General features: G+C 34.4%; 1 protein-coding gene across 1 annotated transcript; it reads right to left on the reverse strand.

Moving 5' to 3' along the window:
• Window positions 1-5,344: 5,344 nt before the first annotated feature.
• Window positions 5,345-15,676, reverse strand: LOC134681384 (elastin-like). The gene is made up of 6 exons (XM_063540988.1): window positions 15,503-15,676; window positions 13,826-13,897; window positions 10,729-12,444; window positions 10,004-10,027; window positions 7,050-8,951; window positions 5,345-5,570 (listed from the first exon to the last, which is right to left on the reverse strand). The coding sequence occupies exons 2-6, from the start codon at window positions 13,884-13,886 to the stop codon at window positions 5,560-5,562; spliced, it is 3,714 nt and encodes a 1,237-aa protein (XP_063397058.1). The 5' UTR covers window positions 13,887-13,897; window positions 15,503-15,676; the 3' UTR covers window positions 5,345-5,559.
• Between the last annotated feature and the right edge of the window lie 237 nt (window positions 15,677-15,913).

Genomic DNA, 15,913 nt, shown 5'->3' on the forward strand with positions numbered 1-15,913 from the left:
TTTGTATATATTTTTTCTTTACTCTTGAGTAAATAAAGGAGAACTGTACTGTTTACCGTATAATTATTCACAGTTTAAGATAAAAATGTTGAGTTTATAAGAATGTATGAATTGTACCATCTAAATATATTATGTTCATTAATAAATAAAGCTGTCATATTGGAAGAAGAATCAGAAAAATGTATTATTTGTTTTGTAATATCATGATGATGTATGGGAAAGGTGCTACATCTCTAGCATTATATCCGGAAAAGCAATCGTTCTTCAATTAAGTTTCGTTACAATCTTTAAAAAAAATACTTATTAACCAAATATATAAGATGTTGTGCATCAATTTATTTTATTGTAAAGTTTTATACCAGTAACCCAATTTATTTGAATAACCTACACATGTTGTATGTATGTACGTAGATCCCTCCGTTTACGGAGCACCCCTCGAAAGCTGCGAGGGTACAGTGGAATCCGTGTACACTCCCTATCGGGATTAATGGAGATGTGTCACTAACGTATTTACAATGTTCAATATTTACAAGGACAATCCCCACCCAACACCAGGGAGTGTTAGGACACCGGGCAGAGTGTTGTACAAATTAATTTACTAACAGAGACATGTCATAGACAAATGTTTAGATACGCGTTGAAAGTGCATGAATAATCAGATAAAACTTTTTAGCATACATATATATTGTGAAATTACGACACCGAATATCACATTTTCACTATATACTCTCAACTCCTTTGCTTTGAATGTCTTTATTTAGAATTGCATTCCATTTAATTGTATATAATTTAATTTTGGAGGTAACGCGTCTTCTGATTGGCTGACGTTATTTTATGAACAGCCCATAGACATAATTAAGTGATGTGACCATGACGTCATCAACGTTTTTTCATTGTTTTCTACGGTTTACAATGGAATTTAGAATTAAATTATAAGAAATGACTGACATTTTTTTCTGTCTTTTCGAAATAACATAAAAAATGTGGTGCGCACTGTTAAATGGTCCGCTACGCGCGTTATTCAGTGTGCACCAAATTTTTTATGTTATTTCTTTATAGACAGAAAAAAATGTTGCAGTCATTCCTAAAATAAAACTAGCTTGATAAAAAAACTGTAACTTTTAAAAGCCTAATACATTTTCTTTAGATTCAATAGAATATGCACCGAACCGTTATGTGCGCAACTTTTGCGGCTATATTTTTACTTTAGATCTTGAGCATTCAAGCTAGTTGCATAAGCTGCAAATTTTATATCAACCAATTTTTTTAATTTTTAAAAATACTTTTCCGAATTACATAACGTTTATTGTTTTAGATTCCTAAAGTTTTGAATCATTCATCCATAATGGGCTTATTTTTGTCATTTTGTTTTCGGAATTAATAAACAGCTTATAATATAGGTCAATAGAGTTCAAATCAGCTATGATTTGTATTTTTTAGCTTATTTTGTATCAGCACATATTTTGTTTTTATCATGTTTAGACCTGAATATATTGTTTTTCTCATTTTTTTTAACTTATTTGATAATACCTTACAATGTTATCTGGTTTTTTTTTTATAGTAAAAATTAAATCATGATTCTTGTTTCGTTTTATTTACATGGTAAGTACACCAGATGTATACAACTAAAACATATGTAATACAATGAAAATTAAAATGATAAAATGCAAAAAACAAGAAATTATTTTTATTGATTATGGTTGAAAGTTGTTAAACCAGAGAACAACGCAATAACGATTCATGTCTTTACACGAATTGTCGATAAAACGGTTAAAGATTATATGTTTTCAGTACTTTTATGATATCATTGGTGATGAAATATCGTCGTTATTTAATAGAACGCACGAAACTCGTGTCTCTTTATGAAATATTCTTTAGTGAGAGGTTAGAAGTTGATAAGTCAAATGTTGATAAAAACTCGTCCAAGAAAACCGGTTTATAATTTGTTGCATTACACGCGCGGTTTTTTTTACATTAAAATTACTAGTGGTTCGTAAATAAAAAAGCTATAAATCCAAATCAAACACGAAGTTGAAGAGCGTTAGATATTGACATTAAGGTTTATGTACCCTTCTGTAGCCATTTTTGTAAGAACTTTTCAAACTTCAACTGTATCAAAACTACAGATATAATGAATAATAGAGATAGGCCATTTTGTTCATATTCAAAGGGGAAACGTAATGCAAAGCATTATTTTTTACTGTTCTATTGCATTTAATAGAAAAAGAGGACTTTGTGGCAAATAAATCCAGATTTTTATAGAAAATCCACAGCTTTTATCCTTGTATTCTCATATTTGGCAATTTGATGACTGATAGATATAGGATTATTGCATGCAGTGCTAGCATTGATTTCCTTAAAACAAGTTTATAAATGTAGTTATTGGTTAAAACAAATATAAATATGGTCAAAATCAAGTACACCTTTTAGGGTGCGCTCGACTTTAGTGACTCAGCACGAGGTGTTTTGGAATTTACAGGTTGCTTAGAACTTTTTGTAAAAAATAAAGACTAGCACATCATAGAAAATCAAGTGAGTAATTTATGATTCAAATTTTATAACAAAAATCTCTGTATTAAAGGCTGTGGATTTTCTATAAAAATCTTGATTTATTTGCCACAAAGTCCTCTTTTTCTATTAAATGCAATGAAACAGTAAAAATATAATGCTTTGCATCAAGTTTCCCCTTGGAATATGTACAAAATGGCCTATCTCTATTATTCATTATATCTGTAGTTTTGATACAATTGAGGTTTGAAAAATTCTTACAAAAATGGATACAGAAGGGTACATAAACCTTAATTCAATTCAATTGTGACAGAACCGATAGAGCAACCTATGATCAGGAATACAAGCAACGGTTTGTTCATTTTGTTGTTTTAAATAATTAAACATATTTTTTTTCATAAACAAACCTGCTGATGATACTTTCCGATAAGCACCACTGCCATCGATTAACAACCTGATGAATGATACAAGGTTATAATCTGGCACGCCATACGCATAATTGAGTGTACTTGATTTTCGATAGTGTATTTTTAAATAGATAAAGTTAAAACCTTTCATCTAGATTGTCACTTGAGAAAGGAATCCATTTATTTTACAATTGGTAGATTTGATTCAGTTAATTGGGTGTTCACAACCACCATGTGTTGAACCATAGAAATATGATCAACATGTTTAAGTATCATATTTACATTGGAATATGATAATATGAGTGAGTTGCTCTTCTTTGATGTCATGTACATTAGAATGAAACCAAAATCCGTCCATTAGTGACACAGTTATAAATTAATACCGGACAAGTCTCGTTCTGGGCCTTGTTCAACGTCCATTGGGATGTCTGCTACGCCAATTGATGGCCTTTAGTTGACCAATGTAGCCCCATACGTTCTGTAGAACACACAACAATTTAGTAACGTTTTGAAGACATGAAGTCAACTTATTTAGAAAAATGAATAAAAAGGGAGGATAGATGACTGATAGATTTTCAACAAAACTGTCCTTTCTATTAGCTTTATTGTGGTTGTGAGTTTTCTTTATTTCTTTGTCCACTCAGTTATTTACAACAATATTTGTCACATTTAAAGGATAGTAAGATTCCAATTCAAAATGCATTTTTTTCTCTAACTAAGATTTTAAAACATAAGAATAGTTTGTGTTTTCCTAGCACAAAATATCATCTATCAAAGCTATCGTGATGTTTATGTAGCTCTGAAATACAAATAAATAGTTGTCCTTGTATAAGATAAAATTAAAAAAATATTTTCATTTCAACTGAAAGGCCTCACTTTAAATGGATTTCTCGAGATGTTTGAGCACATGACAAAGATTTTAAAAATCAGTACTAACGATGATATGCGTGTTTTAATTCAAGAACGATAAATCGCGATTTTTCATCATGAACTTACCACTATGTACCGTGTCATATTTGTTGTATCATGTCTGGAAGTTCAGGAAAGATGATGCCAGATGTATTCAGGTAGTAGTGAGGCTTTCACTGTCCTCGCAGTTGGTACACATCAGTATGTAGTTATAACGATTTGCTCCTTTTGTTTTAATTTTCAAAATTGATCTACGAGTTCGAACAACGGTATAATACCGTCTTTCCCTTTTGCAATTTGTGCGATAGCATTCAATATCTCAAATGTTAATTTTGAGCAAGCTACGGGCATCTTAGATCTTTAAAAAAGATAGACTGAATTGAATACAACAAATTAGTTTCTAAAAGAATGGAATAGAAAAATAAATTGTTGATCACTATTATCACTTGATCACAGTAAATAATAAACACGATAATGTTATAAATGTTAAAAAAAAATAAAAAAAAAAAAAAAAAATTTATTCTATCATGATCTCGTCATATTTTCATTATTTCTTTGTACTTGTTGGTTGTTATCATACTTTTTATAATTCTTTCTTATTTGAGAATCTATTGGTCAAACTCTATTTATTTTCGCTACATTTAAGTTGAATTTCGAAAACTTTGGACATTTTCTCCATTACATTACAATTTTTGATGTTCTGACAGTCTTTGGAATTGCTAGCTGAATTATTAGAAAATTTTATCTTGTTTAGACATATACAGCCATGACCAATAAATGATTTACAAGGTATTTACATGCGATAAATCATCTCCTGTCTTAAAAAAGGTTCAACCAACAATTTATTTTTTAAATGTCTCGTACCAAGTCAGGAATATTTAAGATGTTATCAAATAGTCCGTTTTTATGTAAGCTGACGTTTGTTATTGTTGCAGTTCATTATTTCTGTTGCTCCGTTATTTTCCAATTGTAGTTGATGTGTTTTACTTGGTTTTGTTTAGTGTTCTAGATTAGATTTTGCTCAATATATTGATAACTAATGAACAGCGTTCGACTACTGTTGTCATTGCGGATGTCGTATACGGTGCAGGAAATGCGTACCCTTCTGGAGCACCTGATTTTACTCCCGGTTTTTAGTGGAGTTCGTGTTGTTTCTTAATTATTATTTATAATTGTTTATGTAAATGTCCTTTGGTTTTGTGAGTCTTTGTTTATTCCTTGGTTTTGATTGTTATTGTCGTACTTAAGAGTATATATTAGTGTCAGATAGGATTGACATTTCTTTGAGTAGTCCTTTTTTTAGATGATGTACTGGTACCAAAGACGGAAACCGAACCCTTTTATTAATTTTATTAATTGTCCAATACTTTACAATACCATGCATATGCGCATTATGGATCGTTGTATAATTTGATTTTAAAACGATAAGTCTAAAATTATTTATTGAAATGATTATCAGCTGATTTAATTAGGTTTACATCAAAAGTGTGCTCGTATTTGAATATGTATATCATCTTGTGACAATATGACCTGTATAGTATGGAATTAGCAAATTAAGTACAAAACATATTTTTGCAGCATTTACTAAGTAAATTAACAAACAAACTGGAGCACATTCATAAGATATACAAAATATAACATAAACAAAACATAAAGGGACACTTTGGCATTTTTATGTTGACATAACAATTCGAAAGTCTTCAGGTGTTATCGTTGATTTTGACTGTATGAATTCTTAATACACTCCTACAAAAGAAAAGACATTAGTATAAAAACATTGTATACAATAACAGCAACAAAAAAAACAGTATATATTTAACAACCTGATATTTTTAGATGATTAAATTTATGAGGGGAGTGTATGCCATCACATACAAATGATCTCGTATGCCATACAGGAGGATCTAACTGGGAGCCCATTTTACTGTGTTCGTTATTCTTTATATTCTAGCACCCCATCGTTTTATGTTCTTTCTTTCTTTATTTTTCCTTTTTCTATTTATAGATACTATTCTCTATTCTTTATATTCTAGTACTCCCTTTTTCTTTTTTTTTTTTAATTTTGTCTAGTTTTCTCTTTTATATTTGGGCAGTTATTTTCTACTCTGTAAAACGCAAAAAAGGCATCATGTAATGCGAATACGCTTATTCATAAGTAGAACTTGTACCAAAACTGTTTACAAACTAGCGGATAAGAAGCAAAACAATGTACAAAGCAAAAGCCAATAAAATGTTTTATTTGACTGTGAACATAAATAACGAATTCTATGACAGCGGTGACGGAAGTTATCATCGGCGTCAGTCAACAATTATTAAAATTGATGATTAGATTCGTTTAAGGGTTTCATATGAGGGTAATAAATGGTACGGGTGCCACGTAAGAAGCAGAATCTTAACAACTGAGATCACCACCAGTTTTGGTCGGATTCGGGTTGCTCAGTCTTTAGTTTTATATGTTGTGTTTTGTGTATTGTTGTTTGTCTTTGACTTTTGTGCTTCTAGTACACAAAGGTTAGCAGGGTCATTGCCATTATGACTTTTTTTCTTATTCTTTTCCAATCAAGGTTTTTAACATTTATAAAACCACGAATACCGTATCAAATCTGGTGTTTTTATTTCATATGGAGGTACTTCTGACGAATATGACAAATGAATAGAATGTTTTACAATGTTGTTGTTTTCAATCTTTTTTGTCTAAATGTTGAACAATCTTTACTTTCAATTTTAAGTTTGAGTAATTTTGTAAAACAAACTCAAAATTAGTTATATTTTTGTGTTTTAAGATCAATAGGATAGATGAGTTCATAATTGTCAACTAACTTTGGATAAGTCAGTGAGAAGACATACATCTAGAACTAACATGAAGTTGAAAATGAATATTTGTTTGTATTCTCTATTTATGGAATGACTGCAATATTTTTTCTGTCTATGAAGAAATAACATCAAAAATGTGGTTCATACTGTATAACCTGTGTTGCCGGTTATTTTAAAATATGAACCCTATTTTTTATGTTATTTCATAAAAAATATAACAGTCATTCCTTACATTTCTAATTATTTAATTCTAAATTCTATTTTAAGCCGGTGTAAATCACGAAAAAACATTGATGATGTCATGGTGACATTACAAAATTATGTCTATAAGCTGTTAGACAAAACACTGTCAGCTAATCAGATGACGTGTTACATCCAAATTTGAATTATATGACTATACTGACGACCAACCTTTTCCACCTCCCATCATTGGCATCATTTCCATCATTTTGCTTGGCATCATTGGCATAGACATTGGCATTTCTTTGCCACCCATTCCTCCTCCCATCATTGGCATTGGCATACCACCTTTCATCATTGGCATAGACATTGGCATTTCTTTGCCACCCATCATTGGCATAGGCATACCACCTTTCATCATTGGCATAGACATTGGCATTTCTTTGCCACCCATCATTGGCATAGGCATACCACCTTTCATCATTGGCATAGACATTGGAATTTCTTTGCCACCCATCATTGGCATTGGCATACCACCTTTCATCATTGGCATAGACATTGGCATTTCTTTGCCACCCATCATTGGCATTGGCATACCACCTTTCATCATTGGCATAGACATTGGCATTTCTTTGCCACCCATTCCTCCATCCATCATTGGCATTGGCATAGACATTGGCATTTCCATCATTCCCATTCCTTTTCCTCCCATCATTTCCATTTTAGGCATCATCATCATACCCATGTCTTTACCACCCATTCCACCTTCCATCATGCCCATTCCTTTTCCTCCCATCTCAGGCATCATCATCATCATCATTTTTTCCATCATACTCATGCCTTTTCCACCCATCTCAGGCATCATCATACCCATTCCTTTCCCGCCCATTTCAGGCATCATCATTGGCATACCCATTCCTTTTCCTCCCATCTCAGGCATCATCATCATCATTTTTTCCATCATACCCATGCCTTTTCCACCCATCTCAGGCATCATCATACCCATTCCTTTTCCGCCCATTTCAGGCATCATCATCGGCATACCCATTCCTTGATCCATCATGCCCTTTCCTTTTCCTCCCATCTCTGGCATCATCATCATCATTTTTTCCATCATACTCATTTTTTTCCTGCCCATCTCAGGCATCATCATACCCATTCCTTTTCCACCCATTTCAGGCATCATCATTCCCATTCCTTTTCCGCTCATTTCAGGCATCATCATACCCATTCCTTTTCCGCCCATTTCAGGCATCATCATCATCATTTTTTCCATCATGCCCATTCCTTTTCCTCCCATCTCTGGCATCATCATCATCATTGGCATTCCCATGCCTTTGCCTCCTCCCATTCCACCTTCCATCATGCCCATTCCCTTTCCACCCATTTCAGGCATCATCATACCCATTCCTTTACCTCCCATCTCTGGCATCATCGTTGGCATTCCCTTTCCACCCATCTCAGGCATCATCATACCCATTCCTTTTCCACCCATCTCTGGCATCATCATTGGCATTCCCATGCCTTTTCCTCCCATCTCTGACATCATCATTGGCATTCCCATGCCTTTTCCTCCCATCTCTGGCATCATCATTGGCATTCCCATTCCTTTTCCACCCATATCTGGCATCATCATTGGCATTCCCATACCTTTTCCTCCCATCTCTGGCATCATCATTGGCATTCCCATGCCTTTTCCTCCCATCTCTGGCATCATCATCATCATTGGCATCATCATACCCATTCCCTTTCCACCCATCTCAGGCATCATCGTTGGCATTCCTTTTCCGCCCATCTCAGGCATCATCATTGGCATTCCCTTTCCACCCATCTCAGGCATCATCGTTGGCATTGCTTTTCCACCCATCTCAGGCATCATCATTGGCATGCCCATTCCTTTTCCTCCTCCCATACCACCTTCCGTCATCCCCATTCCTTTTCCTCCTCCCATTTTCGGCATCATCATCATCATTGGCATGCCCATACCTTTAGCTCCGCCCATACCACCTTCCATCATGCCCATTCCTTTAGCTCCGCCCATACCACCTTCCATCATGCCCATACCTTTAGCTCCGCCCATACCACCTCCCATCATTCCCATTCCTTTACCAGCCATCATGCCACCGGTTTTACCTGTAATACATGTAGCACGTATAAATAAATTTAGATTGACGATAAATGAAAAAAAAATATTTAAACTATCTTTTTGAATGAATATGAAGGTGTTTTTTTACTGTTATCTAGTCATTTTGTTTTTATTTCTGATGGTCGTTATTATTACCATCTTCGTAAAAAACAAGAAATTTTCGTCAAAATTACCTCAAAAAGACATAAAATAAACACCACTGTCGTTTCCACCTGAACATGACATAACAGTGCGTATATATTTTGGATATTATTTGGTGAAACATTTTACATGGATATCATCCCACCTTTTTTCATAAGATAAAAGAGAGAGAGTGAAAAGAATATTAAAAAATAAAATCCCAACAAAAAAGGTTATTTGGAATGAAAAGTTACTTGAAAGAATTGTAATCACATAGTTTTTGTTAAACGCCAAAGCCCATTGGTAAAATGCAGATGTTAAACGTCAATGCATATGGGTAACAAACCAATGTTAAACGTCAATGCATAGGGGAAACATGCCAATGTTAAACGTTATACTTGGAATTTTGGTGCTTAACGTAAATGCATATGGGTGAAATACTTAAATGCCTGTGAGTAGAATGTCAATGGTTGCATTGCCGATGAGAGAAATTGATTAATCTCTACAGTTAACGATCTTAACGTATAGTAACTATTCGTTCTAGCAACTATATCAAATGGACTATGAACTCAAGTTAAGTTAGATAGTACCCTTCGATTTCGAAATTTGTTTTATGAAGCACCAACAAATTCATAATGTCCCAACTGTTATTATTTTATGTCCTTTTTGGTCATATAGCCAATCAAATCTTTCGGTTCTTTAGCCAATCAAATCTTTCGGTTCTTATACATCCTTGACTTTCAAACACTCGACTTCCAACGTTCCTGGTGATGGTTAATCCAGAAAAGCAATTCGAATGCTTGAAATTTATAAAGTGTTGTATTCATTGTTTGCCAAACTTGACATTTCACTTAAGTTAAGAGTTTCAAATTGTTCCATGAATCGTTGTTTAAGCTAACAGTTGTAGTAGACCATTTACCTTTCGATGCATATCTCTTATATCCTGCAAAATAAAACAAAAATTGTAGTTAAGGGAGACAACAGTACAAAATGGCATGAAGACAACTATACATCAATAGATATAAACAATTCATCACGGTTTCATTATCATGGATAAAAATCATGTTTAAGTTAATCCCAGGCGACGGACAGACGAACAACGGTATACAATAATACGTACGCGAATGACAATACAGCAATAAGAACACAATTGAATTGGAGGCATCAGTGGTTAACAGATTAAAAAAATCAATGCTTTTACTAATAAACGGATTTATTCTGACATGGCAAACACGACGGATGCTACATTTGTACATGTGGAGCTGGATCTGCATTGGTTGGATTCGTATTGTTGAGGTATGTTTTTTCTCAGCTTAATTGCATCAATTCAATATTGATTGATTTCAGTAGTTCGAAATAGCGGTGCAATCTTTAGTAAAGACATGCAAACCTTAGATTGAACAACTTATTAAATATTGCTAACAAATATTTGCAAATGTTTGCGTTTATAATTATAAGGATGAAGCATTTACGTATAAGTTGTTTTATTATTTTATGATGTAGTCATTCCATTGTAAACAATTCATAAATAATAGTCTAATAAAAGTTTGTAAAAATCATTATTAGTTAAATTCAACTCTAACCAGTAAACGTGAAATTAATAATCATTACATCTTTCTTTATATAAATAATATAAACACTTACTTTTTTTTCCACCCATTGGCATCATTGATGGCATTCCACCCATTGGCATACCACCTTTTCCTCCCATCGGCATTCCTCCCATTGGCATACCACCCATCGGCATTCCACTCATTGGCATTGGCATTCCACCCATTGGCATAGGCATACCGCCTTTTCCTCCCATCGGCATTCCACCTTTACCTCCCATAGGCATACCACCCATTGGCATTGGTATTCCACCCATTGGCATACCACCCTTCCCTCCCATCGGCATACCGCCCATCGGCATTCCACCCATCGGCATACCACCCATCGGCATACCACCCATTGGCATTCCACCCATTGGCATAGGCATACCACCTTTTCCTCCCATAGGCATTCCTTCTATAGACATTTCACCCATTGGCATTCCCCCCATTGACATACCACCTTTTCCACCCATAGACATTCCACCCATTGGCATACCGCCTTTTCCTCCCATAGGCATTCCTTCAATAGACATTTCGCCACCCATTGGCATTCCACCTTTTCCACCCATTGGCATACCTCCCATTGGCATTCCACTCATTGGCATCATTCCCATTGGCATACCTCCCATTGGCATTCCACCTTTTCCACCCATTGGCATCATTCCCATTGGCATGCCACCCATTGGCATACCTCCCATTGGCATTCCACCCATTGGCATTCCACCTTTTCCACCCATTGGCATCATTCCCATTGGCATGCCACCCATTGGCATACCACCCATTGGCATTCCACCTTTTCCACCCATTGGCATCATTCCCATTGGCATTCCACCTTTTCCACCCATTGGCATACCTCCCATTGGCATTCCACCCATTGGCATACCACCCATTGACATCATTTCCATTGACATACCACCTTTTCCCCCCATTGGCATCATTCCCATTGGCATTCCACCTTTTCCACCCATTGGCATACCTCCCATAGGCATTCCACCCATTGGCATACCACCCATTGGCATCATTCCCATTGGCATTCCACCTTTTCCACCCATTGGCATACCTCCCATTGGCATTCCACCCATTGGCATACCACCCATTGGCATCATTCCCATTGGTTGCATTTTACCACCAGGCATTTTGGCCATCATCATCATCATACCTCCCATTGGCATTGGTGTTCCTCCAGCTGGCATACCACCTGCACCTGCACCAGGAGCTGCTTCCGCTGGTGGAGTAGTACTTGCAGCTGGTGTAGCAGGCGCAGCTGGTTCTGGGGGTTCATACTCTGTCTCTCCACCTGCGGCGGCGGCTCCACCCATCATACCACCCATTGGCATTCCACCCATCATAGGCATACCACCCATCATTGGCATTCCACCCATCATACCTCCCATTGGCATACCACCCATCATTGGCATAATACCCATCATTGGCATACCACCCATCATACCTCCCATCATTGGCATACCTCCAGCCATCATTGGCATACCACCGCCCATCATTGGCATCTGCATACCTCCCATTGGCATCGGCATACCTCCCATTGGCATCGGCATTCCTCCCATTGGCATTGGTTTTCCTCCTGGTGGCATTGGCATTCCACCTTTACCTCCCATAGGCATACCGCCCATCGGCATTGGCATTCCACCCATAGGCATCATGCCACCCATCATCATCATACCACCATCCTTAGGCATTGGCATTCCGCCACCCATCATTTTACCACCACCTCCACCTGGCATAGGCATGGACATGCCTTTTGGAGGAGCTAAGCATCATTCAAAAGAAGAAATTTTAAATTAAGGGCATCCAATACAGATACAGGACAGGTAATGTCGTCCATAATATAAAATATTATTATTTTTTGGCTGTGACTTGTTGGGGAAAAAATGAATTTTTCGACTGATAGAATCGTTATATTGAAAACATGTAAACCCTCTTTTAAAAATTGTTTCATTTTTACAATTTTTATGAAAAAAATCACCGATGAATATTTTTTGTATATGATTTGCATATATATATGTTAGCGGCAATAAGTGAAATTAGGCATTAAGCTTAAATCCTAGGCAATAAGCTAACGCCTAGGCAGTAAGTCTATTGCCTAATTAATGTTAGGCATTAGTCTTAAATCCTAGGATTTAAGCTTAAATCCTGAAAAATGTGTGCAGGCACACATAATTTCACTTATTGCCGCTAACATATACAACAACAAAATCTGGTTTTCCTTAAACTATGACAATTTTATATAAAACAAATGATTTGATATAAAAAAAAAATTGTTAACAAAGAATCGTTACACAAATTTTATCCATACTTATGTAAGAAAGCTATTCGCAACGTTTTTTTGTTGTTCTTCTTTTTCAGAATTTTCAGAGTAGGACTTGGAAACAAGTCTTTGCATTAACCTTAGTTTTATAAGAAGGGCCCGGGTTCCTTATACTCCCACTATGAACCCCCTCTGAATGTGGGAACGGCGCATTCACATGCCTTTTCAGTTTAAAACGTAACAAAAGTGTCACTGTATGATTAAAATATAGGTCAATTTTGACATATTCATAACACCTAAGTTGATGTTTTTTTACCAAAGTCTCTAAATATGCGGGTTTTTTTTATTACATGTCAACAAAGAGAAGCATCCTTTCCTAATGTGCATAGGAATTGTGCTAATTTGAGATTTTAGGGTCCAGATAACGGCTCTTATCAAAGCTCCTCGATCTAATTAAAATCATTTTATTCATTATGAAACTATATAATACTAGAAAATGACCAAAAAAAATGAAAATGAAAAAAAATTAAAACTGATGTGAAAGAATATTTTAAACAAAGTCAAACCAAAACCAAAACAAACAAACATACACCAGCAAAGTACTATTTAAAGAAAACTTAATCCTTAGGTTAAGGGAAATAACACTTAGAGACAACAGTACATTTGTGTTTACCATTGTCATAAATACATTACAAGCTTCTTGGTTACATAGATTATTTTCAATCTGTTACAGATGAAACTTGACTTTTACATAACCGATTTAAAGAGTTATCTCCCTGAACCAAGGTGTACCCCCTTAAATTCGTGTAAATACATTTATAATACTAAGAATATGTATGAGTAAACAATATATTGATAATTAGATAACTCGTTATGTACTTACGCATGCATTGTATACCGGATATGAGAAGAAAGCAAAATACGGAAATGATTATAGAATTCATATTTGGTCCACCTGAAAAAAAAAAAGAGAAATACTAAAACAATCACTTTGAAAGAATCATACAAATCATTAATAAATATTTATAATATTATACACGCATTTGTCATTCTCTGTGCCAGAATCTAAAGTAATATGATTAATTTCATTTTTCTAAAATAGGAAATATAAAAGCTTGTTGTTCATTGGTTGAAAATCATTTTTAAAGAACGTTGTTAGCCAATCGATGCATTGTACGCTCCATGCTTAAAATTCCTAATGGCAACTTCTACTCACACGCTGTAAACTGGTCGGGTTCATAAGATAAATAAAAGTATTTTGTTTTTAACAAAATTTAGAGTTTAAACTATTGACATTACAGAAGTTCTATTCAATAGATATAAGCACATTTTTTTCACATGACGAACTATCATAAAATTGAGAATGGAAATGGGGAATGTGTCAAAGAGACAAAAACCCGACCTAGAGCAGCCAACAGTCGAAGGCCACCAATGAGTCTTCAATGTAGCGAGAAACTCCCGCCCCTAAACAAATATGTTACTAGTTCAGTATATATATATAGTATAAACTTAGTTAAGGATATTGGCTCCTCTGTTTGAGACTTTTTTTTTAAACTGTTACAGATTGATGGTATTTCAATTACAGAAATACAAAAATTAGAAAAAAAAGTCTTCTTTTTTTGTGATATAAGCCATGGTCAATTAGGCGGGAGATGTCTCACTCCAATTTTCATAAATTAATCAATTGATCATTATGTTTTCCTCTAAAAATTATATAAACATTACAATGATTTTATTAAATTAAACAAATGCCTTAAACTATATGTAATAGAATTATAAAAAGAATCACAAATTATGACTCTAAATGATGAAAAAAAAAAGAATTTCCGACAAAAAAACAAAAACAAGATAACCAATCATTCTTAACTAAGGTTACCAATTTTGGCAAGCAATTTTGATGCAAGATACTGTTTGTATATACATATACTTTCAAATGTCTGTTTGGTAAATTATAATTAGTTGAATATACGTATTCTCCTTAACTCTTTTGAAAGAAAGTCAATACAATCATTGCTTCCGATTCAATTCAGTTATTGTGCCGAATTTGTTTTCAAATTTTAAGCCATGATGCTTGATGAAATAAATTACTTATTCTTATATATTTCATTGGCATTCATTTCAGTTATAATTCCACTAATATATCATAAACTTGTTTTGATTCGAGACGATTGTTGGAAAGTCTTTTTGTCGTTGTGTTGCTGTCTAATTGACATTTACCCGAATTTCTTTTTTTTCATACAAAACTTCGTCCAATCCGAAATTTATTCGGCAGTAGAAATGCAATAAAACATTCCTGGAAAACTCATAATTTTGAAAAATGCTAATATTTACTGTTTAAGAAAATTGAAAAGCACACATAAAAGATAAATAAAACATATGTGCACGCATTAATGATATTTGCCAGTGCGCCGTGCACCTCCCTTTTTCTGTAGCACTTTATAAGATAAAAAAAACACTGTACCTGTCCTTTGTATGGTAATAAGTCCAAATTATTAAAATATTTTACATGATGGTATAGATACATTATATCATTATGCAATAAATTTATATCATATCTCACCTTTTGAAATGTGCTCCAAGTTTTACAACTATGTGGTGGCTGATTCTAGCGACGATTCAAAGGTGTTGATACTTTTTATGTCCCTCTTGCCGGAAATTGCCCATGTAAATTCCGACATCGTTCTAGATCAAACGTGAAGGAAATCCAATCGAACAACTTCTGTGTCGATAGCCCTGATGTAAAACATTTCAAAGAACATGAATATTTTTAATAAAATTTGTTAAGTTGCACGAGTTTTACAACGTCGTGATTAGAATAGATGTCAGATTATGTGATAACATGATACAATTTTTTATATTAAAAACTAAATGTTATTATTTCGATTTTACGCGTGATTTGATGTTATGAACATTATTACGTAAAAACAATATAATCTAGTCCGTATGTTTCTTAGTTCTTTTTTTGCCATTC

The sequence above is a fragment of the Mytilus trossulus genome, chromosome 8 (assembly GCF_036588685.1).
Source record: "Mytilus trossulus isolate FHL-02 chromosome 8, PNRI_Mtr1.1.1.hap1, whole genome shotgun sequence".
Classification (NCBI taxonomy): domain Eukaryota; kingdom Metazoa; phylum Mollusca; class Bivalvia; order Mytilida; family Mytilidae; genus Mytilus; species Mytilus trossulus.